Source organism: Callorhinus ursinus, unplaced genomic scaffold, assembly GCF_003265705.2.
Source record: "Callorhinus ursinus isolate GAN/ISIS: 27379988/994484 unplaced genomic scaffold, GSC_fseal_2.0 scaffold1, whole genome shotgun sequence".
Classification (NCBI taxonomy): Eukaryota; Metazoa; Chordata; class Mammalia; order Carnivora; family Otariidae; genus Callorhinus; species Callorhinus ursinus.
Window position 1 is genome coordinate 121,079,009 of NW_027397063.1, and position 26,476 is coordinate 121,105,484.

The following is a 26,476-nucleotide window of genomic DNA, read 5'->3' on the forward strand; positions in this document are numbered from 1 at the left end:
CTGCTTTTTTGCTTTTTTTCTTTAACCTTAATTCTCAAGTAGAAAGTTAAGGTCATGGTAATTTCAAAACAAGGTCATGTGCACAGTACCTTTTGCCCCATATCTCCAGGGAAACCTCTTGGGCCCTACAATTTGCAGCAAAGAACATAAATAAATCAACAGACCACTTCTGCAGTATGATCGTTTCTTCTTATATTATTTAGGTTGATTTCATCAATTAAAGAAATAATTGCTTTCCATATTTACCTTGATTCCTTTTCGTCCCATATGACCATAGCCTGGGATGCCATAATCTCCCTGTGAACATACCAGTTCATTTTAATTTCTCAAAAGTGAAATTTAATTGCAATCTATACTGGTAGCAGGAGAGAAGCACTGGGGACTTCCAGTGGAGGGGGCCTTATCAGTGACCTTGAGCTCTGGGGACATGCACATTGCTGGGTTTTCCTCATTTCCTGCTATATGCCCTGGTACTTTGGCCAGCTCCACCCTGGAAATACTGCCGAGGGCAGAGGGATGCTCAGGACCAAGGGACTCAGTGGCAGTTACTTGCCTGGAATACTGAAGCTGATTCAAAGGACATGCTGAGGAATTTCCCCAAAGAAGAATTGCTAACGGCTGATAGCCATACGGGAAAATGTCCTCCTCACTAGTAACCAAAGAAATGCAATCTGAAACAGTAATGAGATGCTATTTTTTGTTAATTGGTAAAGATCAAAAAAAGAAAGTGACAAAGCCCACTGTGGGTGTGGATGCCCTGAAGCGCACATTCTCCTACATAACACATGGGTGCATTGTATCATTTGAATATTCCTGAGGCCACTTTGCAAAAGAGTTCAAAGCTTAACTTAAATAGGCACATGTTCTTTGAACTGGTCACGCTACTTCTGGAAATTTCTACATAGAAATTATGATTTTGTCTAAAAATTTAGTTAGATACAATAATGTTCATTGCTGTGCTGTTTATGACAATAGAAAATTGAAAACAATCAGGTATTCAATAGCAAGAGATTGGTCAAATGAACTAAGGTATACACATTCAGTAGAATATTTTGAAGCTATTAAAAGGGATGTTTAGGGGAAAATGTAATGACATGGAAATATGCTCATGATACACTGGTAAAAGGGAAAAACTGATAATTTTTTTGGTATCTCCAGGATGTTAATAATATATATTTCAAAATAGTGAGATTATGGGGAATTTTTCTTCCCCATTTCCCATATTTTATGCTTGGCAAATTTTCTACAATATCGATATATAACGCTTATAATAAACATTATTTTTGAAAAGAAATGAAAAAAATCTTTCCTATATTGGCTGTTCCATGGACAGAGATGCTGGTATGGAGAGCCACTAGAACAGATGGCTCATTTTTTGGCTCTACTCCCCTCTTCTTGCTGTTGCCGTAGAGTTTTGCAAGACAGGGAGAGAGATGGGTAATTCTGTTTTTCAACTGCCATGCATCTATATGGCCATACTGGTTGTGAAAATATTGAAATGTCCTGCTGTAATTTATCCATTATCCTTTCTGCAAGGCCCCCTTTCCCTCGGGCTGTTTTCCCGTGCTTTAACAGACAGATTAGCTATAGAGGGAGAGCTGCAGGGGGTGCGAGTATGTCCCTGCATCTTCCTAGGAGGTCCTAAAATACCTTTCAATACCCCAGGCGCTTAGGCTGGTGGCATCAGTCCCCTTCTCTTTACCACAGAACTGAGCACTTGGAGCAGTGAAAAGTTAAGGGTCCTAAAATGTCATACCTGTCTTCCTCTCTGTCCGGCTTGCCCCATTGGCCCTGGATCTCCAAGAATTCCAGGTTCTCCCTAGTAAGTCAGACAAAAAGAGCTTCAGATCAGTAAAATAAAACGTGGCTCCCACCATAGGAGTTGAGATGGGGAGACTCGAGCCTCTCAGTGAGGTTTCAGTGCTCAGCAAGGAGATGGGGTGTAGGAAACGAGTAACGATCTCCCCAAAGGTAAGCAGAAAACTGCAGCACAGCCCAAGCCCGGGCACAAGCACTGCTTTCCCTGGGGGATGGGAATGACTGAAGGAGAAGGCGAAGAGTAGAAAATCTCCAGGGAAAGTTGATTCATTGGCTGATGTGTTTGCCCATCCAAGGATTTACTCTCCCGGAAAATAAAATGTTGAACAAGATAGATGTGGTCCTGACTCACCAAAAAAAAAAAAAAAAAAAAAATGTGGTTGGAAAGAGAGACGATTAGACAGGCAATTATAAACTCAGGGGGCTACAGCAGTGAAGGAGAGGGGAATCTAAATTGGATTTGGTGGGGCTAGGGAGGCAAGCTGCCTGAAGGAAAGGAGCAGGGGCGCTGAGGCTTGACGGCTAAGTTATGTGAGACAGAAAAAGGATCGTGGGAGGAGTGAGGATGGTCTGGGTAGAGGGAAGGCATTGGTGAGAAGCCTGGGGCAGGCGTGCAGGAGGGAGAAGTGCTCTGAAGCCTCAGAACTAAACAGGGTCAGAGGGCCTTCTAAGCTGCTTTAAAGTTTGGAAATTTTCCTAAGAGCCATAGGGAAGTTAAGACTGGCTGCATAATTTGTGGGGCTCAGCGTACAATGAAAGCATAGGCCCCATCCTCAAATACGAAGACTTTCAAGATGGTGACAGCAGGACATTAAACCAAGCATGGGGCCCTTCTGAGCTCTGCCCCCAGTGTGACCGCACAGCTGCCTGGCCCACAAACCTGGCCCCGGAGCAGGGAGCCCCCGGAAGATTTGAACCAGGGGAGTGGGATTTTGAATGGGCCAATAGTCTGCGATCTGACAGACTCCAACAGAGCCGCTTCAGAGACAGTAGGGTGAATTAGAGAACTGTATGCACAAACAGATTTGAGTCTGGACACCCCTTACCTCCCTCCTGGACTCTGCATTCAGGACACTGGGGAGGTGAAGAGATTTTTCAGAGTTGTTTCATGTCTGAGATCACTGCGTCTCTCTTAGTGAAATGGGGCCATTTCAGGAAAGAGATAAGCAGTTAGAAATTCTTTGCTCAATGGGAGGAAAAGAACGTATCAGCAGAAAGCCGGTGGGTGGTTGATGGTTCCTGGATCATGTGAGGAATTAACATGGAAATCAAGAAAAGAAGGGAGGTACTTTTTTCTCAGTACTTGACATCTTAAAGAGGTAACACTTACTTTTTTCCCTGAAGGCCCAGGACTTCCAACGTTTCCTTTAGCTCCCACTGGCCCAGAAGAGCCCTGAATGAAATTGCGAGACACATATGTTGGCCCTGTAGCAATTCTTAGACAACCCATTAGATTAGTTTTGCTTTTCTTCATGTCATTTCCAACAGCTCCTTGATGCCTCCTTAACAAGAGACCCAGCCACCCAGGGGAGAGAGACATCTGCACGCAAAACAGGTGACTCAGGGTATAGTCCTGGTTAGAGGACCACAAGTCTTCCTCTGCAAGGATACTACTGGTCCATGTGGGGCCTTGAGAAATAGAAAAGGTGCCCTTGACATGACAAATGTTAGTTCTAAATGCCACAGATTTGTTATAATGTACTGATTTTATGAGAACGAGACATTGCCACTTGTGTGCACTACACCATGTGCACGTCCAAAGCAGAATGTGTTTCAGTCCCAATCTGCAAATGGGCAAAAGTATCTTCCACGAACATGCTGGGACCATAACTGGGCAAACACAGGTATTCCTTCTCTTCTGAGCTCCTGCTATCAGAGCTGAAGAACTGAACAGATTCAGAACATTTTTCATAGGAATCCCTCACCATCCGAACTCGTATTACCCACTGTCAGAAACTCAGGGACCAAATAGATTCAGAGGGTGAATTCAAAGCTGAGCTGAGGATTCAAATCAATTTGGGTAACAAGGGATCTTTGTAGAGTCAATTTCAAATATCTACAGTCAATGGAGAGACGCATGGCACAGATAGATTTTTAAAAGTCAGAAAAACCAGAATAGTGTGTTAGGATTTGAAATGTCCAGAAGTCAGCAGGATTTGTATTCTTCCAAATGCTTTCTTCAGGCTGAGGCAATGGGTTTGTACCATCCCAGCAAAACCCAGTGAAGGAGAGAGAGAGGGCTTAAGAGACATGCAAGGAATCAGAGCTATGCTAAAAACTTGTCCCCGGTTTTTCCCCCCAAGTCTGTCCCAAGTTGATTGAAAAATAAAATACCCTATATGTAGATAATATAAAATAAACTATATAGAAAGATGTGTTTGAAGTAAGAGGAAATGGTGTTGCTGGAGACCATTCCTGGGTTACTCACCTGAGGTCCTTTATGCCCCTCGTTTCCCTTCTCTCCTTTCCTGCCAGGAATTCCATTTAACCCCTTTTGTGGTAACAAAAGAAATACAGTGCGATGAAGCAATGAAAACGTACTTATGAAACACGTCCACAGAAAAGCACTGGTCCAACCCTTCAAGTAGCCTTTTAACTCTGAGGTTAAGCATATCTTACAATAAGAATGGAGAGGAGGCCCAGACTCAGTGGTACAGATTTTATCAAGGAATTCTTGCCTGGGTCTAAGACCATCCCACTCTGACAGGGAGAAATGAAAAGGAGACCAAAGGGAAAAATAAAACCCTTAGAAGAAGGAAGGAAGACTTAAATAGCAGTCAGATGGATTCCTTTGTTGGGGCAGGTTACCTGGGCCAGAGTCCTCATCATCAATGTGTAAAATAGAGAGCAAAGTCGTTTCAAGTTCACACAAAAGGACATTTTAGCAGAGGAATTTAAGCATATTTTCTACTATACTTACCAACAAATACATGTATATATACTATATTTACCATACAATACACATACAGATCTTTTACATAGAAGAAAAAACTAGAGGTGCTGATAAATTTTCCCACTACCAAAGCACCAGCTATAAAATGGCCTCAGCTGCCCAGTGCAAATGGTGGTTGCACCCACTGGACTAGCCTTGGTTCACTCTCTAAGTATCAAAGGAACCCTAGAGTAGCTGAGGAACATCACCCCTTCCCTACAAAGCCTGGGGATAGATCTAGACTGATCCCATGGTTACTCAGTCTAAAGGATTTGCTAGCTGGTGGCTTGGTTCAGGGACCCCGGAATCCTCAAGAGAATACCAAATTCTACCTTAGTGTGAATCATCTGAAACTTCCTAGAAGAAAAATGAACTCTTGAGAAGGTCTTAGGTCTATGCACACCTTCCAGACAAGTTCTGGCTTATAGGGGGCTTCATAAGGTAACTAAATACTTGTGTATTACAAAACCATTACCTAGGGATGACCCCAGCATCTTTCCAACATGAGAGACAGAGATGTCCTGACTCCGACGCTCATATCAGTAATGATATGACCAAGAAAAAAATGGCTCATGTAAAGCCCCATCAATAATATTCTAAAAGCACACTCACCCCCTGTGAATCAGTTTTAGATGAGTTGAGTAATAGTTTCCAATTCCTAACTTTCCTTCATGGGATCTGTGTGCAGGGCTTCAGTTAATAAGGAAAACCAATTTGTTGATCCTTATATTCATTACTAATAATATTAAGGTTTTAATAACTCATTATTACTAACGAGCTGATACAATAGTGGTGAGCACAAGAGCATCCATTTCCTCTATTCAAAATAGGAGAAGGTTTGATGGAGAAAAATCACTCTTCCATGTAGAATTCCAGAAACATGGTCCAAGGAGAAAGGCGAGAGCAGATTAAACATTTCTCAGTTATTTATGTTTATACAGAACTACCCACCGACTTCCCATCAGGATAACTCAGCATTATATATCAATATTTACAAAATTCTTCAACACACCTGTGGGCCTTGTAATCCGTCAGCTCCCTGGGTACCTTGAGGTCCAGGATTTCCCGGCTCCCCCTGATAAACGAGTTTTCAGTGTTAACACTTTCTCCAGTTTCCATATAGATTATCTCTTTATACTATCTAGTACTATAATATATAGTACATTGGTACTATTTTGACTGAATCTTGGCTCACCCCTTACTTGGTCTAGGATTTTATTCATTTCCATACTAAAAAATGAACACAAGATCATTTCTGACTCTAGTAAAGAATTTCACTCTCGTGCAGTCGACTCCCGGTGTGGGTGAAAAGCAGTCAAATGGACAGCAAGTCCTCTTGTCTAGGACATGTCTGTGAAGGGGGTTCTGCCTTAGGTCAGGCCTGTCCAGTTCCTGGCAGCTGAACTGATGGACCCTTGTGTTTCCCCGCATCAGTGGGGCCATGTCTAGTGCTCTGCACTTCCTACAACGTCCTTGTCAAATGCTCATTCATTCCCAGGGCCATCCGCATATAAGAAATCTCCTTGGAACCGTCTACCATGGAAGGCAGGAAGTAAAGGGTACTTACCGAGACACCTGGGGGCCCCCTTCGGCCTTCCCTTCCCTGGAACAGAAAAGGCAAAGTGTTAGTGTTGTGTATGTATCCAGATGGAGGATTCTTTAGAGGCAAACCAGCCTGTTTCATTCCCTGACAGACATAAGTAATGAGTAGTTCACAGAAATGGCTTCCCCAAGGCACTTTCCAAAGACAAGTTTTCACACTGGGCACTTCATTATAGACTAACATTTGGGGGATTGATTGAAAGCCAATCTGAAAGTCGTTACAGATCCAGCTCCAGTCTAACAGCCTCTGACAACTATTCGGGAGGCTGTTTGGAGAACCAAATCATTCTGAAGAACCTGTCTTCTATCTTTCCCTCTTCAGCAAGTCCACAAAGTACTTTCTGCTAATCAGAGGCTTCCTATGTGAGAACAAGCTGTGTCCTCTCCATCTCTCTGTCCGAGGCCCTGAAAGTATCTTAGGGAGAGTAAAAATTGTGAGATTCAGTGCTTCACATGGGCCCACTGAGGTTTGTTTCCATGGAATTCTACAAGAAGGAAATGGCTGATGGGGTCTGCTCAACTATGTGGTGGTCCAATGGCACTGCCACACTCATCTGAGAAAGGGGCTGATCTCTGAAGCCAGAAATCTGCCTGCACTTAACCAGAGGTGATTTCCATGTTGCCAGCTCAGGCTCTCCCCCTAGTGGCTGTTTTGCCACACCCCGTCCTTTCCAGACTGTGATCAAGGCAGATGATTCAGATCTCAGATCCTAACTTCTTTCCGTCTAAACAGCAACAATAAAATCTGTACCCTCAAGCCCCCCTCGCCCCTGCCCCTTTGAGCGAGCTGTGGAATATCTCAACCATCAATTTACTTTGTATTGTGATAAACAACTATGATTACTTTAGGTACAAGACAAAGACTTTATTTTTAAAAAGTTTTATTTAAATTCAATTAACTAACATATAATGTATTATTAGTTTCAGAGGTAGAGGTCAGTGCTTCATCAGTCTGATATAATACCGAGTGCTCATTACGTCACATGCCCTCCTAAGGACTTTAAAAAAAAATTCTATGAATTATTGAACACTACATCTGACATTAAGGATGTACTAAATGTTGGCTAATTGAATTTAAATTAAAAAATAAAACATCGAAAAATAACAATAAAATAAAATAAAATAATTCTATTCATGCATTCAGAAAGGTAGCCATGGAAATTATTTGAGAATCGGTTTTCTCTCAACTGCCTACCTTCTAGAGTTCCTTCGAGTGAACTACCTGACCAAGTATCATCTCCACCAGGTTGGCTGATGACAGGAATTCCTCCACTGGGGTTCTGCCCCCCACTCAGGGACTCTCCTTTCAAAATGCAAATGCCCTTTGGGAGAAGTTATCCATTGTACCTTGTCAGCTCTTTGTACCTTGATGTGACTATAGAGCTCTTGACATATGAAAGTAGAGAAGAAATGGCAAACAGAAGTTGAGGCCACTGTTATCCTGCGATGTCATAATTCCATTAAAAAGGGTAAAAGAACATTTATTCCACATCAGACAATACTGCACAATGTTTAGGGATGTGTCTTTAGAAGTCAGGCACTCTTGAGCTCGACACTGCCCCTTAAAGCCTGTGTGGCACAGAGCAATTGTGCAATAAGTCTTAGCCGGGAGGTTAGGACCCCAGACTCTGGAGTGAGATGGTCTGGGTCCAAACCCCAGTTCTGCCACTTGCTACCTATCCTGATCCTGGGCAAGTTGCCCAAGGGTCCTTGAGTATTCTCATCTGTAAAATGGATATAATAACAGTATCTACCTATTAGGTTTGTTATGAGGATTTAATATTTGAAAGTGATCTGATCAGGACCTGGCACAAAATAAATGCTACAGAAGTATAAGTGCTATTATTTATAAGCATTTGTGTGTGGTAGGCTAAAACCAAGGGGCCTGGAATGTCATTTCAGGTCCTCTGGTTCTCAGTACATCACTCCACTGTTTTGGCAACAGCTGGTACAATTAACTTGCCTAAGTTGGAATTCTGTCCACAGAGGAGGCAGTGTCTTACACGTTTGCTTGTGTTCTTAGAACCTGTCACCTACTTAAGATCCTCTGACCCTCAGAGAGAATTCTGGCCTTCACTGGAAAGGTGGGGGAAGAGGTAGAAAAGCTTGATGCTATTTTATATTCACAATGCCTTGTTCAATTCAGGAGAAAACTGGTTACCAAGGTAGGAGCTGGGCAGGGATGTGGATGAAGATGGGAGAGGGAGGCTGAGAGCCTCCTGTCTCTGAACTGACTTAAAGTCATTGGCTGGTTTGTCCAAGTAGTAATCCCCAACCCCACCCCTAGCAGCTCTTTTCAAAAAGTGCTTGATTGATGGTGGCAGTTACAAAGCTCTCTCAAACTAAGAGTATTTTCTCTTAAACCAACAAAAATACCTATTTATCTTTAAAATTCATTGCATTTGGGGCATCTTGCTGCTCTGCTGCTTCCTCCAGTTAATTTTAATTCTCTTGTGTGGAGAGAGGGCAAAGTCCCAAAGAATTTTTACCAGAAGCACCGGGACACCTAAGCCATCTGACCATAGATCTTATCCCTTAAGAACTATGATTTAAGATAAACAAAGGCAAGAGGAATTAAAACACATTTCTCTACTATCTATTCCAGAGAGAAAGGCAATCAGCCACAGCCTTCAAAGTGATGAGAAGACTCCAAATCTGTAATAGAAAAGCAAGCCAAGTATTTTCAGTTCCCTCTTGAATAAAGCTCGGGGCCAAATAAATCTAGGGCGCTGTGCATTATTGTCTTTTTATAATCTCCATTCTGAGTGCATGATAAAGGGTTTTTTTTTTTAAGATTTTATTTATTTATTCATGGGAGACGGAGGAGGGGAGGCAGAGGCAGAGGGAGAAGCAGGCTCCCCTCTGAGCAGGGAGCCCGATCCCAGAACCCCAGGATCACCACCTGAGCCAAAGGCAGACGCTTAACCAACTGAGCCACCCAGGCACCCAATAAAAGGGTTTCTAACACATTGGAAATGTCACCTCTCACTTCAGTAGTCCACAAAAAGAAAAGTGATTTTCTTGGTTGTTCCTTAAAAAGAAGGGAAAATCTAATATCCCTGTTTTAGGCTTCATATCACATGAGATGCTATAAAGTTGTCCTAGGGTCTCAAGGTTGCCACAGGCTTGGCCCTAGTCACCAGTGGTTTGGTTCATTCAGGAGAAACTTATCTGTAACTCTTCTTTCCCATTGGCAACACTTGAAGAGAAAGAGAGTATGTTTACCCACTTTTCTTATAGAAGCTCAAAGATGCTAAGCTGCTGGAGGAGGGCTTTCATGTTAAAGGCACTGACTCTCCAAAGACATTCAAAAGCTTCTGGAAGGTGGAAAGAGGAAGGCAGACTGTCACAGAGGTTCTCAAGAAGGAGTGATTTTGCCCGCCCCCCCCCCCATTCCCCACTACCCTCATCCCAGACATTTGGCAAAATCTGCAGACATTTTTGTCTATCACAACTTGGGGGGAGTGAGCTACTGACATCTAGTGGGTAGAGAACAGGGATGCTCTGAAACATCCTATAAAAGCACATGATAGCCCCTCACATCATCTGGCCCCAAATGACAATAGTACCAATGTATCAGCCCTGGACCAGCCAACTCTGCAGTGGCAAATATTGTGAATGCTTCTGTGGCACCTTCAGGTGATAAGGACAGAAAATAAACGTTCACGGAAATACTTACCCTACTTCCTCTGGAATTGGGATTGCCTGGTGTCCCTTTCTGTCCAGTTCTACCCTAGAAATACAATTGTTTCCCTAAGATTGTAAGGCACAAGATTCTGAATAACTACATCAGCATAAAAACCTCATGCACTATTAAAACAGCAGAACAAATGTATCATGCTAGAATCTTTCTGCATATTAACACTATTGGGTCTGTATCTATTAAAGAGGAAAATGGTATAGCAACATGCACTGCTAACTAGCAGTTTCCCCATATAATATCACCTGCCAGAAACTTAATAATTTTACCCATGGAAGTGTAACCTACTACAGATGTGTCTTGTTTTCAGGAAATAAGGCTCTTCTACATATGAACTTAGGGGTGTTATTCAATTATAGAAGGGTTACATATTTTACTAAGTAATTAATTTAGACTTGATGAAAGTCTCAGCTCAGTAACAGAATTAGTCATTCATACATATGTAAAATAGGTCTATAGATTCTATGTCTGTAAAATAGATCCAATTACTTGTCTTCCTTGTTCTCCTTTGGAGCCCTTTTGTCCTTTGATGTTACTGTTTTGTCCTGGATAACCCTAGAGGAAGATTTAAAAAGTATTTTAGAACAAAGAAATATCAGCTTTTTTTTTTTTCCCAAATACCATGGTACAATATTCAAGTAGTAAGCTAATTTGGGTTAAGTAAGGAAGGGTAAGAGAAAATTCACCATATTTGCAACTGATAGATTTTTGAAAAAATGACAATAATATATCCCCAAGTTTGAAGAGGGTTTGGTGACAAATGAAGCGATAAGAGTGTTTGCTAAAGACCACCTGCAGACACCATGATGATTTTCTCTTCTCTGTATTGGCAGCTTCAGTGATGCACTAGTCCAAACATGCTTAGAGATGCAATAAGATTCCTTTTTAATCAAGTTTGCAAATATGGAATCTGTAAGATTAGAAGCCCAATAAGCAAAATTATGGAAATTTCTCCCCAAAAGGAACTTGAAAGTCTCAACATAACACTAAGGGTGATTAGGATGGAACATTTCCCAGCTCCAAATTTCCAATATAATCAGCGAAGATCAGATGCACACAGATTTTTTTCCCAAGCAGTTAAGTCTCAGTCAACACCTACTACGCCGACTCCCAAGACAAGCCTTTGCCTATAGGTTAATGGGAGACACATGGGAAAGGAGAGAGGAACTTGGAGCAACTACACAATTCAGAGTCAACTAGACCCAAGTAACTTACAGGATCTCCTGGAAAGCCCTTCTCCCCATATCCCCCAGGGGGGCCTCTGGAACCTGGGCTGCCCTGGAAAAAAAGAAAATAAATTTCTGAGTTAGCTTGTATGAGGGTTTTATAATGGTGTTAAAATGTCAAGTGTGTGTTTTGGGGGCAAGAAAACCAATCAGATGAAATGATCCATGTTCCTCTCTCCCAGCCAGTTTCCTCAGACTTCTCAAGCAGTACTCAGTGCAGTTTTAAGCCTATAGTCAGGATTACCTATGGTGAGGCTGAGCAATGGGAAAACTCTCATGATTTAGCATAGCCCATCTGACAGAACTTTCTGCAGTAATAGAAATGCTCTATATTTGCATTGTCCAACATGGTAGCCATTAGCCATAGGTAGCTACTGAGCACATGAAATGTGGTTAGGACAACTGAAGAGCAGAATTTTTCATGTTCACTAATTTGAATTTAAATTGTCATATATTAGTAGTAGTGTATTGGACATCGCAGCCGGTCTAGGAACTTCTGACAGTTATAATTAAATTGCCCACTGGAAACCTTCACAGGAATGTTCCACTTGTCACCTCAAACTCAAGTGTTCCCAATTCAGCTTGTCCAAACCAGGGTCCTTGAAGGCATTTTGACTGACTACTCATTTCCTGCTTCTCTGATCACCTACATCTAGAGACCTTATGTCCCAGAGCCAGAACTAGAGTAAGAGAAGCAAGTTACCTCAGGGTGCAAAATTTAGGGAGACACACTTTGCATAATTCTGAGAATGAGCACTTTCTTAAATCCTGCGCTCTAGCTGCTCATTCCAGCCCGGGCCCTGCTAGGTTCTTCGTAAGTCTTGTGTCTGTTCTCACCGACGTTGCTTTACTTGAAGCCTTCATCACTTCTCACCTCAATTATTCTAGATCCTCTCATCTTTGCCTTGTATCTATGTATCATATGACACATCCTCCATACTACTGCCAAGTAATATTTCTGACATTCAAATTCAATTGTGGTCCCCGTACTTAAAATCATTCAAAGACTCACGATTGCTTAATGGTTAAGAGCCTAACTCCTCCACATGGCCCACCAGTGCCTTCCCAACCTCTTCCCACCACCTCTAGAGCCTCACCTCCCTCTACCTGAGCTCTAATGCTCAACTTGCAGTGCCCCCAAGCCTGCATGTCTTTGCTTGTGCTGTTCCCTCTGTCTGGAATCCCTTCCTCCATGTCTTGCTAATGCCTATCATCTTCAGCTCAGGGACCATTTCTTCTAGGAAGACTTCCTGGACTTGCTCCCTGCCCTGGTGAGTTAGGTGCCCTTCTCTGGACTCTCATGTAGCTGCCTACAACATGGCCTCAATCGCATTCTGCACTGTCATTAGCTATTAATATATCTGTCTTTCTACGGCCAGGGATCCTTGAGGACAAGGACAGTGTCGTTCATCTCTGAATCTTTAGCACTTAACTCAGTGCTTGGCACATGCCAGGTATTCAAAATATTGGATAAATAAATGGATCAGAACATAAAAACTGAGCTGCTTGGTACTAAGTAGGGACATATTAATAAGTATTGAAACAAATTTAAGGTAAAAAATGTTTCACTGTGATTTGCTATAGCAAGGTCTCCAAAATAATTCTGTATTTTTCCCTTGCTTTTTATGTTGGGTTTTTTTTTTTTTTTTCTGATGCAATAAAGAGAACATGGAAGCCACTGACAGGCAAAAACATTCATTTTCAGACTTCTGAGGAATATGCCCATAGAAGAACCTTGCATGCCTCGATTCCTTCTCACTGGAATTCTTGAAAATTCCCAAACGGGACTGTAGCATCTACTCAGTAGTAACAGAACTTCATTTTGTGGTCAAGTCGGCTGTCAGTGTTTCCCCACTAAGCACTGCTACACAGCAGTTAAGACTGTCTCTCTTACCAAATTCTCCTTCTTTGATGTATTGAAAGTGTTACCTGAGATCCTGGATCACCTTTTTCTCCCTTTTCCCCAGGAAATCCACGAAAGCCCTAAAAGAAGTCAAGGAAAACAAAATTCCCATTTAAAGAGAAATACAACCTCGTGACAATGTTATGGTAACCTGAAAGATGGCTTACCTCTTCCCCATCCAGCCCGTCAATCCCATCCTCTCCTTGCTCTCCCTAAGGGACAACGGAGCGCAATCAGGTCAGAGGAGGGCTCTGCCACATGCTTTTTGGGAAACTCATCCCATCGGGAAATCAAATTGGACTGAGAAGACACTACAGTACCTTACGTCCAGAAAATCCTTTGGCTCCCTGTAAAAGATGAAATCTCTCTCACTGACATGTCAAAGACAGACAGCAGGTGGATTCACAGGCTGTTGGAGCAAGAAGGTGTTGCCTCCCTTAAGAAGGTGATTGTGTGTTCCTTTAATTGCTTCTGGCTCTCTAACCACAAAGGGATGATAGATGGATTGAATGAATGCTCTGAACTCATTGAGATTTCTAAGCAGAATTAGTCCACAGGTGAGGACACTGACATGTAACTGGAGAATGGCAAAGGGGGGTGGTGGGAGAGAGAAAAGGAGGGAGGGAAGGAAGAGAGACACAGCATGTTGTAGGGAATTCAAAATCACATTTCCAGCAGAGCCTTACCTTTTGACCTTGCTCCCCTGGACATCCAGTAATCCCTTTATCTCCTGGGGGTCCAATTTCTCCTCGTCTTCCCTAAGAAAAAGCAACCAAACAGGTATCCAAAGTGACTCTTTTGCCAGAAGTTGCGAGCAGTTTGTTTGCTTTTTACGACTGAAGCTAGAGCACAGGAGCACTCTGAGCCCCACACAAAGCACAGCCTTCCACAAATGCATTCGTTTAACTCTGGTTTTCCCCTCTATCCAAATGCCTTCCCCGTCAACTTTGGGGGCTTCCTTACAGACCCAAGATCTCACAGAGATGCAGGATGAGCCCAGTTGCTTCACTGTCCTCATTAGGCAGCACAACCAAAGTTTTGGAAGACGCTTCCCCTTCCAGCCACCTTTCAAATACTCCAGTAATACCTGCTGGCCCTGGCACAGTACCCAAGGTCCCAGTGCTGCCCTGGAAAAGCCAGCACTGCTGATGGTACTGAAGCAAGCTGGTCCCAGAGGACGAGAGCTGAGTAGAAGCCATTGATGGGACAGGCCACTACTACAAGAACTCAAGGATGGGAAGTGCTAGTGCTCACAGAAAGGTGAGCACCAGGTGAAAGAGCCCCAAAGTCAAACCATCCACTGGGGGAAGAGTGCTCAAGGTCAATGATGTGTGTGTCTCCCATCAATCCTGTTTCTCCCAGGAAATATTTAAACACAGGTAAATGCTAGAGTAAAATGAATCTCCAGAGAAAAGGAATGTGGGGCTCCTTGAGGGCAGGAACCCCTCACTGTCTCTTTACCCAATTATGTCCCTTGTGCCTGGCTCAGTCAGATCTGGGTGCAGAATGGGTGCTTAGGGTTTGCTGTTGGGATAAATAATTGTTTAGCAATGAGCTTGATTCTTTCCTTCCTGGTAGCGGAGGGGAGAAGGGATTTTCTTTCCTCCTGCTTTGCTTTCTTTATTCTGAAGATTATTCCCAGGAAAACAGGAGGCCTTGCTCATGGCCACATGTTGCTGAGAGATGCTGAAACATTTTGACTTCCTGTTGACTGGACTGTTAGCCAGATGTGGGCTCATGGCCAGACAGCCACGCTCAAGGACCTCCATGCTACCTGGGTGGGCTCCAAGACCCCTCTGCAGGTATGTGGTGGGTGGGTTAGAGCATTCTCCTCAGTGGTCATTTTGTAAACTAGGTCAGCACTAGAGCCTTAGAGGAATATATCAGTTTATAGAGCAGGAGACTGAGAGTCAAGAAGTTAAGTGTGTTGCTAAGTTTTCTTGTCTAGGTCAGCCCTTGGCTGCCTGACCAAACCTATGCTTTTAATTATACCTGCCCAGATTTAATTTTATTTTAAATATTGCTGCCCAGACGGAGAGCTAGCTTGATTCTAAGGGGATGGAGATGCATGCTGGATGCTTCCTGAACTTTCCCCACCCCAAACAGAGCCACGCAAGTGTTTCAGTTCCTTCAAATCTATTCTCATAATTCGATTAATGAACCAAAGGAGAGTTCTGGTTTTAGGATCAAAGACTGAGATTAGAAAACCTCTGTGTTGCATGGAACCATGAAGTCATGCCTTTCCATGTACTAAGCACTGAGCTCCAGGTCCAAAGATAGCTTCTCACTAGTATCTAGTCCTACTTTGCCCTGCGTAGGGGAGACAGGACCATGCCCCGCTCCCTGCCACTGATAAAAACATGCCAGGCAACATGTGGGTGAGCCTGCTCCCTCCTTCCCTGAAAAGTGGATTTGGTGAGTGCTTACGATCCAGACCAAAAAAAAAGGGGGGGGGGAAGCAATCTGCTTTCAAAACCACCAAAACCCCCCATATAAACAAAACCCTTTCTGTAGGAACATAAAGCTGTCCATGCAAAAGAAAATCATTGCTTGTGTTGGGGGTAGGAAGGTCAGAAAAACTTACAGGGTCTCCGTCCTCTCCCCAGTGTCCTCTGCTGCCTTTCAGACCTGGAGAACCCTGGGAGGATAGAGAGAAAATACATTTCAGCCAGCTTTCTTCAATCTGAACTTGTGAAATCGTTAGGCATTGTAGACAAGTCCCTCCCTTCAACTTGGTGGCAGCGTTTACAGGGGTGGCTTTGAGTCTGGGAAGAGTCTGACAACCCCTGACTCCTACCAGAGGCTGACCTGCGGAGCCCACTTTGCAGCTCAGGGCGTCGGGGCAGATCCTGTGCCTGAGGGGCTGCATGGTGGGCAGCTGTGGCCCCTACAACTCTTCTAGAAGGCAAATCGATCACATTTCCAGAGATCATTTTATTTCCTTTTGCTTTTCTGAGAGCTAAAGGAAGAAAAAGCACTTCTCCCAACAAGGAGGTTACATACATTTCAATTGCGATCACTTCTCCCTCTGCCACGTGTGGTTTAACTGCCTTGTGGCTTATTGGTGGCAAAGGTTTAATCAGAGGTTTGCTTTCCTCACCGTGTAACACAGGTCCTGCCTGTCTGCTTAGTACACCTGGGAGCTGTGCTCTTGGAATGTAACTCTAATACTGACCAGAGCAAAGTGAGGAGAGAGGAAACTGTGCTAAACAAAACATCGTAACTCGGTAAAAAGGCCAAGATCATGTACCCACAAGGATGCACAATGCAGAACTCATGAGCAAGTATTACATTTGCTCTCTAAAATCAAAAAAAAAAAAAAAAAAGAGAAGACGACTCCTTTTAATTATGATATCTAAAATGCATTTGAAAAAGTACATAAAATAAATGAAATATAAAGTCACAGCTTAATTATTATAAAGTGAACATCCATGTAGCCACCAGCCAGGCCAAGAAATAGGACATCACTGGCACCCAGATGCAGCCCGCTGCCCTCCCAATGCCAGTCACTCCCACCCCCACCCCCACCCCAGGGAGCACACTCCTGGCTTTTATGACAATACTTTCTTGCCTTTTTTATACTTTATTACTGAATTATTCACCCCTAGACATAAGTTAGTTTTGCCTCCTTTCAAACCTTTTATAAATGGAATCATACTCTATGTATGCTTCTGCGTTTTGTTTTGTTTCTTTGTTTTTGCCATTACTGTGTTTGTAAAACTTATTCATGCTGTTATATGTACCTGTAGTTCATTCAGCCTCAGCACCTTAGAGCATTCCATTAATGAAGACACCATGACATATTTATTTAAGCTGTTGTTGTGTAACTGATCTTCTAGAATTCATTTTTAAAGGGCTATTAATCTGCAATGCTTTGCTCTTCTTGAGGTTCAATTTCATTCATGACTGAGGAAATACAACCTTCGCCACTGTTTCTAACACCTCTTGCACTCTTCAAACTGTTTAAAGCAGGTGTGAAAGTATAAATTGCAAAGCCAAGGAGCGACGTCACGAACGATATGTAAGAAAAATGGGATTCATTCTTAACGGCAGTATCAAAAGTGAGTCCTTCTGAACTGGGTCCTATACCACAGAAATCGCATGGAATAAATGCCCAAAGCAATTACATCAGCATCAAGTGAAAGCTGCAAAGTGCACTACTTGGCCTCAGTCCCACCCACCAAATCAAGGCACACTGGGTAAAATAGTTTCACAACTGAATGGCACCTTCGTGGCTTGTAGTCCTCGGGATCCATGAGAACCTGGAGGCCCTGAACACTTGCAAAATGTGCAGCAGCAAGTCTTCTCTGCAATGTTTCCCTGGAAAAAGCAAACTTGAGTGAGCAACAATGGTCAGGAACTTCACGGCCTAAGAACCGTATTCATATAGATCATAACGCACCACCTACACGACCATCCTCTCTCTTTGGGGGAGGGGTTGCAGAGGATCAGAGGTGCTCTTTGACTTAATACTGAAGACAGGGCACCGAGCTAGCAACTGAGACGCATCATTCCCTCTCCCAGGAAATGACCTGTCTATAGAAAGGGCACCTGCCACACGGACGGCCGCAGGCTAAGTCTGCACAAGACTAGTTGGCTCCTCCTTGACAGACTCTTGTTTTCTGGGGATTTCTGCAGTATAAACTGCTGGGAGCTTTTCTGTGTGACTAGGGGCTGGTTGTTTTTTTCATTCCCCATACATTCATTTGGTGAGATGATAAAGGAGGGACGGACACACAAAAATAAAAATACACTGCTCTAGTCTTTCATACTTTTTCATCTACTAAAGACCATGCACTTCATTTAGTGGGGCAAGTAAGGCAGTCTCTAGAAATACTCATCAAAACTCCAATTTCATTCCGATGGCCTTTTGAATAACTGCATTTCTGCTCCACAGCTCACCAGGTACTGTGACAGCATCTTGCCCACTTCTCTCGTGCCAATGGTCAGGTGAGTTCTGTAATCAAATCCCTTTCCAAACTCAAAGCTGGAAAACTCATCGTGGGCAGTCGTGTTTAGGGACACCACCAGCAGAGCATCAAGTCCTAATCAGTAAACATAAGAGATTCAAAACCAAAGGGGTTGCACATGAAAGAGAAGGAAAGCCCATCATATTTCTACTCGATGAGTGATGTTCAGAGAACCAGAAAAGGGAAAAGGAAACATAAGAAGAAGTAGGACTCTTGATGTATGAAGAACCCAACAGGCTTACTTGCTTGTTCAGGCTTCAAACCCGACAGAAAAACACTAGCAGAAAACTGTTTAATGCTTCACCACCAAGTTTTGATTCAATTCTTGGGTATTTGAAAGCAATTTTTAAGAAAGGGCGTTGTTCATCTTCAGAGGTTTTCTGAATTTTTCTCGATGTAAATTAATAATCGTTCTCAAAGTCATCTCCATGGCCAAACACCCCTGGGTGCCCAGGCCCTATGAGCCTGAGGAAAGCCCAGGGTGAACACCTGGCCATAGCCAGGACTTCATTCATTCATTCATTCACTCACGCATTAATTCACTCATTAGCCCATTTACTCTACCCAACTTTCATTAAGCAAATCTTGGCTTATTAGAAGCCTATTATGTATTAATCATTATACCAGGGACACAAGATGAATAGGACAGGCACATTCTGTCCAGTCCAATGGAAAAGGTGGACAGCAATCAGATGGCTGCTCCGAGTAGTGGTAAATGTCCTGAGAGGGAATGGCAGGGTGCTTTGAAAGCCTAAAGGAAAAGCTCCCAGCTTAGCCTTAGAAAGTCGTAGAAAGTTTCTGGGAAGAACTGACGTCTACGCTGATCCTGAAGGATGAATGGAAGCTGGCCAAGGCAGAGAACCAGAGACAGAAGGTGGAGAAGAACTGGGGAGGAGCTGAGATGGGGAGAGTTCTAGGTAGAAGAAAAGTGTATGCCAGGAATGGAGGCCTGGGGGACTGAGGTGTGAAGCGTGCTGGAGGAAGAAGGGGGTGGCTCTGTGTGCCTAAGATGCTGTGTGGGGAGTGAGGGAAGGCCAGAGTGGGGAGCGGAGCCAGACCCTGTAAAGAACCAGAGGCTGCACTGAGGAATGTGATGTGCCCAGAACAGTGGGAAAGGAGAATGATACAACCCAGCAATCAAGCAGGAAATTTTGTGGCCTCTAGGGAGGTTGCTCGTGGACATTAAACCCCAGAAGCCAGTGTGAGTCTATACCCAGGAAGTCTCAAATAATGCACCGCATCTGACAATCACTGGAGCCTCATGTCACTGTATAAGACTCTCAACTTCTGCATTTAGCTCCCAGTTCAGTCTGAAACTATGACATAGATTGGGGATATATATATATATATATATACTAAGAAGTGTTTTTCAAGATCTGTGTGGCTATCTTTCACATGAATAATCAGAAACAGTAGGGAGTGTCCTAGGTCAGGAGCCCTGGAAGCAGAATCTAAGAGAGGAATTTGTGTGTACGTGGTTTATTGAGGGAGAAAGAGGTGGAGGAAAGGGAGGGGAAAGTTGTAAGCAAGAATGTGTCTCAGTAAAATCTTCAACTTGGTATGATTCATAACGGACTCCGGGTTGTAAACTATATCAGAGTTGACCCGCTTGAGGCATGGGTGCTAGGCTTTTTATCCCTATATCAATTATTTTATTTTATTTATTTATTTATTTATTTATTTATTTATTTATTTATTTATTTTTATTTTATCCCCTTCCATTTCCAGGTGGGACATGGTATAAACCCACCCCCACTCCAAGGTAATGGTTCAGGTCAGTCAAGGACACATGACTGTAGAAGGGCACAGGTATAAGTACCTGGCCATGGCATTTGTGGCATTTGGGGGATGAGTGTACAGGCTGGTCAACAGGGTTTGGGGAGGCGTCAACAGGGTTTGGGGAGGCATCAACAGCATCTGCTACCAGTGGCCAGACAGACCCCAAGATCTACAACACCTGAGTAAGAAGGGACTTGTTAGCATATTCTATGCTTCACCACTTAAATTTGCAACTCAGTACCTGCTTCTCTGAGCCTGGTCGATTGATCTTCAAGCATTATCTCGCTTTCACCCCCAAGACCATCTGAAAAGATGAGTAGCACCTAGAGGAAGAGAAAAGCAGAGGATGGAATGATGTGAAAATGAAATATATAATTGGGGAGGAAGAAATGAAAGAATGTGGAGATGAGAGATTGAATGTGATATGAGTACCTGTCCTTGGGATTTAGATCTATCCTTAAATGTATCCCCCAGCGACTGCAGGAACTGTGCATTCAGATGTGTTGGGCCATTGACAGTGACTTGCAGCAGGCTGTCAAATATTGCTTTCCGGTAGATTTGGAACTTGGCAGGGAATTCTTGGTCATTGTTCACCTTGAAGGCCACATTCACTTGCACCTCTGTGCCTGCTCCACAGCTGACCCTCCTGATGGAGGTGATGTCCTCTAAGATGCCTGGGAGGTAGGATTTCAGCCGGGGGTGGCCATGGAACAGCGGCTGCCCCAGCAGGTGAGTGGAAATGTCAAACCCGACCACTATGTCCATAAAGCAATCTGGAGACCAAGGGAAATGAGGCCAGATTAATGAGTAGACAGGAGCAAGGAAGAGCTGACCAGGCAGAAAAAAGAAGAGCAGTCATGGCATGGCCCAGGGCTGGAGGGTCCCTAGTATCCAGTGTTCAAGAAGGAAGATACTGGCTGCTTGATCAGCACAGGTATTTCCTCTCTCCTCTTTCAAATATTTCAAGTTCCAATAGCTATTTCAAGTTCCAATCATGGTTTAGCCTCATTTTCAGTGGCTGGCTGTGTGTGTGAATGTGTGTGCATGTGCGCACATGCATATTTTCTTCTTTTAATGATGACATATTATGATTCATATAATCATAACATATTAAATATTTGAAATATCCTTAAAGATTATTTAATCCAGAGGTCACAAACACAAATGGCTATGAAGGCCAGGTGGATAATGTAAAGGAGTTAGATGGACAGGGAGCAAGCAAAGAGAATGAATGGAGAACAACAACCCATCTGTTCACTGCTCAACTCCCACTGAGAGTAACCATGCGGGAGAAGGGGCCCAGTGTGGTCAGATTGCCTGATTTTTCCAAGGAAAGCCTGAAATCTTCTATTTTTCATGTGAAACCTTCAGTTTGTAAAAGCTGTCAACTAATTTTAACAATTTGTCAACAGCAGACAGGACTAACACAACTCAGCTGCAAGTCGCCATTTGGTCACTTCTGACCCAGCCCAGTTGCTCATTTTACACGTGAGGAAATCATGATTCCTGGAGGTTGCTGCTACTGCACCAGAGCAAGAACCCTGGCTTTCGGATTCCGGTGCCAGAGCCTTTTCCGCCACTGTAATCTGCTTCCGGCCGAGCATCCCAAATGGGGTGTAGAAGATCTGGAGAGCTTGGAAAGACCAACCCATTTTGTGAAAGAAGTGGTTTCAGCCATAACTCTAGGAACAGAAGCACGCCAAGGAATTTCTGCATGTTGTACAGATTCCACAAAATGTTATATCCTGAGGTACTCTCCTCTCAACTCCTAGCCCAAATGTACAGAACCTGAGTCCTACACAGTGACTCTCAGCTGGAGTGAATTTTGGCCTCACCATCAGATGGCTCATTGTTATCCCTTCGTTTCCTTCCTTCCCTGCCCTCTTGACTCACTTACTTTACCCTCCTGGCCTTTGCAGCCATTGGTGTTTGTGACCTCTGGGAATCAAATAATCACTAAGGACAAATTCAAATCTTTACTATATTATGATTATACAAATGCCATCATTAAAAGAAGAAGAAAATATGCCCACACATAGGCTCAAACAGACAAACACACAGAGACACACACAGGAACACCAAGTCCCTTACAAGATGGTTTAAAAAACTTAGTAAAGCTGCCAACCAGCCAGTGTCTGTTTTACTTACTTCCCACTGGACACAAGGCATTATTCTCGGCCTGCCACAAGTGGAGGGAGCAGAAATAGGAGACTGACTCTCAGTGGTAAGAGGGGCACAAAGGCTGGCTTGCAGTGAGGGGACAGGGCTGACCAGAGGACACAACCCAGGACTTCCTCCAGCCTCTGCACCCTTTTCCTCGTCTCTGAGCAAGGCTGGCTGATCCCAAGCTTCCTGGAAACAGAGGAGAGGTCTATTCTCGCTGCACCCTATTCGAAAAATATGTTCAACTAGAGCCAGCCCCCAGGATACCTTGGGGAAATGAAGCCCCAGGAAGGTGGCAATTAAATCAAAAACAAAAAAGACCAAGGGGAGCACTTACTGGTTTTCCCGCAGCTCTGGCAGATTTCACGAACCATTCTTTTTTTCACATCCACATTCATTAATTTATTAAAGTCTTGGAGGGTGATTATTTTTTCAGAATTTCCTGTTATCGGCAGAAGTTGCTCCTTATGAACATCCCCTATGCCCCAAACCAGGACACAAATTCCGAGGTTTCTCAGTATTTTCACTTTATCTGCCACATCATAGGGGGGATCCCTGGGTGTGATAACAACCAAAGTTTGAGGGACACCAGCGTTTCTTCTCCCACCAGAAGACGGATCGAACATGACTTTCACTTTTTTAAGGGCCTGGTCAATTCGCGGAAACCCCTTGCTCTTGGTGATGGTTTGAATTTGAGTCTTCAACTCCGGTAGAGTCAGAGAGATTTTCAACTCGATAATTTTTTGGAAGCCACTCCCAAATTGAGCCAACCCGATTTTTATTCTCTGGTTCTGAATGTTAAAATTATCAATTAAGTCTGACACGAAAGTTGTCATGGTAACAAACTGTGAGTGGGAGACCATGTCAGAGCCATCACAAAAGAAAACCACATCGGCTTCTTGAATGTCACACCCTGCAGTTTGGAAAAACAAAACAATTATTTTCCTCATGAATTATTCTAAATTTTCCCCTTCCTCGAATTCTTCAATTGCTTTACTAAATCCCCACATTAGTAGCAAATTGAGATAAGTTAACAGAAGAGAGAATCACCGATTGGCCCTCAAGGAGAAATAGTGTGAAGGAGAAAGATAATAGACTTTGTTTCAAATTTTAATATTTATGTGATTCATTTGAAAAGACACTGAAAGTTGCTTAGAGAAAGAAGTTTGAATAGTTTGAATATGTTCATTAAAAAGTAATTGCAATCATTAATAAAGTTATGGCTTCTTGTTGGATGAAAAAAAAAAAAAGTAATTGCAAAGGCTAGAAATCCCTTTGACACACCCAAATTGGAAGGTTCACCCAAGTCAAGGTAATGGTACCCCTGTACTATGGTTAGTATTCCTGTTACTATTAATACTACCATTTGTGTTGAGAATTACCATTTTAAAAATGTTTTTGGCATACAATAACTTAATATTCATGACCATATTATGAGGAATTAATCTAATTTTATAGATACAGAAATGGAATTCAGAGGTTAAGTAACTTGCCTAAGAATATACAATTGCTATACAGTGGAGCGGGTGCCTGGACTGCCTCATTCTTTTTATCTTTAAATCCAGTATTTTTTTCTACTGCAGCTTTTTATAATATCATAATCCAAATATTAAAATGTAATGGGAGGAGGGCGGAGCAAGATGACAGAGAAGTAGGAGACCTGGATTTCGTCTGGTCTCAGGAATTCAGCTGAATAGGGATCAAGCCATTCTGAACACCTACAAACTCAACAGGAGATTGAAGAAAAGAATAGCAAAAACTCTCTGAACAGAAAAGTGACCACTTTCTGGAAGCAGGGACCCAACAAGCGGCAGATCTGGGAAGACTCCCCTTCCTCCCCTGGGAGGAGCGGCATGGGAGTGCACCACAGGGATCTGCTGGGTTTGGAGACTCCACACCAAGTTGGGTGCCAGAGATAGAAACGCTCGGTCACAGGCTGGGTGAGCACGGAGTGCGGCCAGAGACTGGGGAGATGGGAGTGATTGACTGCTTTTCTCTGGGGGCGCACTGAGGAGTGGGGCCCCAAGTTCTCAGATCCTCTGGGCGGAGATTAGGAGGCCGCCATTTTCACTCTCATCCTCCAAAGCTGTACGGAAAGCTTGCAGGGAAAAAAAGCTCCTGAGAGCAAACCCGAGCAGATTACTTAGCCCGGACCCAGCAAGGTTGGGGCAATTCCACCTCCAGCAAAGACATTTGGGAACCACAGCAATAGGCCCCTCCCCCAGAAGATCAGCAAGAACTGCCAGTCAAGACCAAGTTTACCAATCAATGAGAACGGCAGAACTCCAGCACTAGGAGAATACTGCACATAGAATTCATGGCTTTTTTACCATGATTCTTTAGTCTTTCAAAGTTAATTTTTTTAGTTTTCTTTTTTTTCTTATTCTAATTAAAAAAATTTTTTTTGAATTTTTCTTTTTCCCTTTTCAACCAACATCTTATCAATCCCTTTTTTAAAAAACATTTTTATTTTTCATTTTTAGAGTCATATTCTATCCCTTCATAGTAGTTACCCTTATTTTTGGCATATATATATAACTTGTTCTCTCTTTAAATTTTGAGATACAGTTTCTTCTAACAGATCAAAATATACCCTAAATCTCTAGTGTATGGCTTTGTTCTAGTCTCCTGCCTGATCACATTCTCTCCCCTTTTTTTTACTTTTTTTTTAAATCCTCTTCTTTCTGTTTTCAAACAACTTCTTACCAATTCCTTTTATAAAATTTTTTATAATTTTCATTTTACAGTCATATTCCATCCCTTCATTGTATCAACCCTTATTTTTGTACATATATAAGTTTTTCTTTCTTTAAAATTTTGGGAGGCACTTTCTTCTAACAGACAAAAAGACACCCAAAATCTAGTGTGTGGCACTGATCTATGCACCAGCCTGATCATATTTGATCATATTCTGTTTTTTTTTTTATTCTGTTTTTGTTTGCTTTTATCTTTATCTTTTTTTTTCCTTTTTCTTTTTTCTTTCTTTCCCTTTCTTGTCGCCTGGTTTCAGGTCTTCTCTGATTTGTTTAGAGTATATTTTCTGGGGACGTTGTTGCCCTGTTAGCATTTTGTTCTCTCATTCACCTATTCTCCTCTGGACAAATAGACAAGATGGAAAAAATCACCACAACAAAAAGAACAAGAGGTAGTACTGTCTGCCAGGAACCTACTCAATACATTAGTACGATGTCGGACCTAGAGTACAGAATCATGATTTTAAAGATACAAGCTGGGCTTGAAAAAAGCATGGGAGTTATTAGAGAAACGCTTTCTGGAAAATAAAAGAACTAAAATCTAACCAAGTCAAAATCAAAAAGGCTATTAATGAGGTGCAATCAAAAATGGGGGCACTAACTGCTAGGATAAATGAGGCAGAAGAGAGAATCAGCAATATAGAAGACCAAAGGATGGAAAATAAAGAGGCTGAGAAAAAGAGAGATAAATAACTACTAGATCCCGAGGGCAGAATTCAAGAGATAAGCAATACCATAAGACAAAACAACATTAGAGTAATTGGGATCCCAGAAGAAGAAAGAGAGGGGCAGAAGGTATATTGGAGCAAATTATAGCAGAGAACTTCCCTAATTTGGGGAAGGAAACAGGCATCAAAATCCAGGAGACACAGAGAACCCCTCTCAAAATCAATAAAAATAGGTCAACATCCCGACATCTAATAGTAAAACTTACAAGTCTCAGAGACAAAGAGAAAATCCTGAAAGCAGCTCGGGAGAAGAGATCTGTAACCTACAATGGTAGAAACATTAGATTGGCAACAGACGTATCCACAGAGACCTGGCAGGCCAGAAAGGACTGGCATGATATCTTCAGAGCACTAAACAAGAAAAATATGCAGCCAAGAATACTACAGCCAGCTAGGCTGTCATTGAAAATAGAAGGAGAGGTAAAAAGCTTCCAGGACAAACAAAAACTAAAGGAATTTGCAAACACAAAACAGTCCTCCAAGAAATATAGAAAGAGGTCCTCTAAGCAAAGAGAGAGCCTAAAAGCAACATAGACCAGAAAGGAACACAGACGATATGCAGCAACAGTCACCTTACAGGCAATACAATGGAACTAAATTCATATCTTTCAATAGTTACCCTGAATATAAATGGGCTAAATGCCCCAATCAAAAGACACAGGCTATCAGAGTGGATTAAACAACAAGACCCATCGATATGCTGTCTGCAAGAGACTCATTTTAGACCCAAAGACACCCCCACATTGAAAGTGAGGGGGTGGAAAACTATTTACCATGCTAATGGACACCAAAAGAAAGCTGGGGTGGCAATCCTTATATCAGACAAATTAGATTTTAAACCAAAGACTGTAATAAGAGATGAGGAAGGACACTATATCCTACTTAAAGCGTCTATCCAACAA

General features: G+C 42.8%; 1 protein-coding gene across 1 annotated transcript in view; it reads right to left on the reverse strand.

Annotated features, from left to right (window-relative positions):
• COL6A5 (collagen type VI alpha 5 chain) overlaps nt 1-26,476 on the reverse strand; it is a 159,194-nt gene that overhangs the window by 53,682 nt on the left and 79,036 nt on the right. The window contains exons 8-27 of the mRNA XM_073883726.1: nt 22,431-23,006; nt 20,363-20,703; nt 20,172-20,253; nt 18,084-18,226; nt 17,409-17,501; nt 15,766-15,819; nt 13,868-13,939; nt 13,502-13,528; nt 13,349-13,393; nt 13,208-13,261; nt 11,268-11,330; nt 10,542-10,607; nt 10,032-10,085; nt 6,318-6,353; nt 5,763-5,825; nt 4,247-4,309; nt 3,149-3,211; nt 1,757-1,819; nt 247-297; nt 90-125 (exon numbers count right to left, since the gene is read on the reverse strand). Coding sequence (XP_073739827.1) covers nt 90-125; nt 247-297; nt 1,757-1,819; nt 3,149-3,211; nt 4,247-4,309; nt 5,763-5,825; nt 6,318-6,353; nt 10,032-10,085; nt 10,542-10,607; nt 11,268-11,330; nt 13,208-13,261; nt 13,349-13,393; nt 13,502-13,528; nt 13,868-13,939; nt 15,766-15,819; nt 17,409-17,501; nt 18,084-18,226; nt 20,172-20,253; nt 20,363-20,703; nt 22,431-23,006 — 2,045 coding nt within the window. The remainder of the gene's footprint in view (nt 1-89; nt 126-246; nt 298-1,756; nt 1,820-3,148; nt 3,212-4,246; nt 4,310-5,762; nt 5,826-6,317; nt 6,354-10,031; nt 10,086-10,541; nt 10,608-11,267; nt 11,331-13,207; nt 13,262-13,348; nt 13,394-13,501; nt 13,529-13,867; nt 13,940-15,765; nt 15,820-17,408; nt 17,502-18,083; nt 18,227-20,171; nt 20,254-20,362; nt 20,704-22,430; nt 23,007-26,476) is intronic.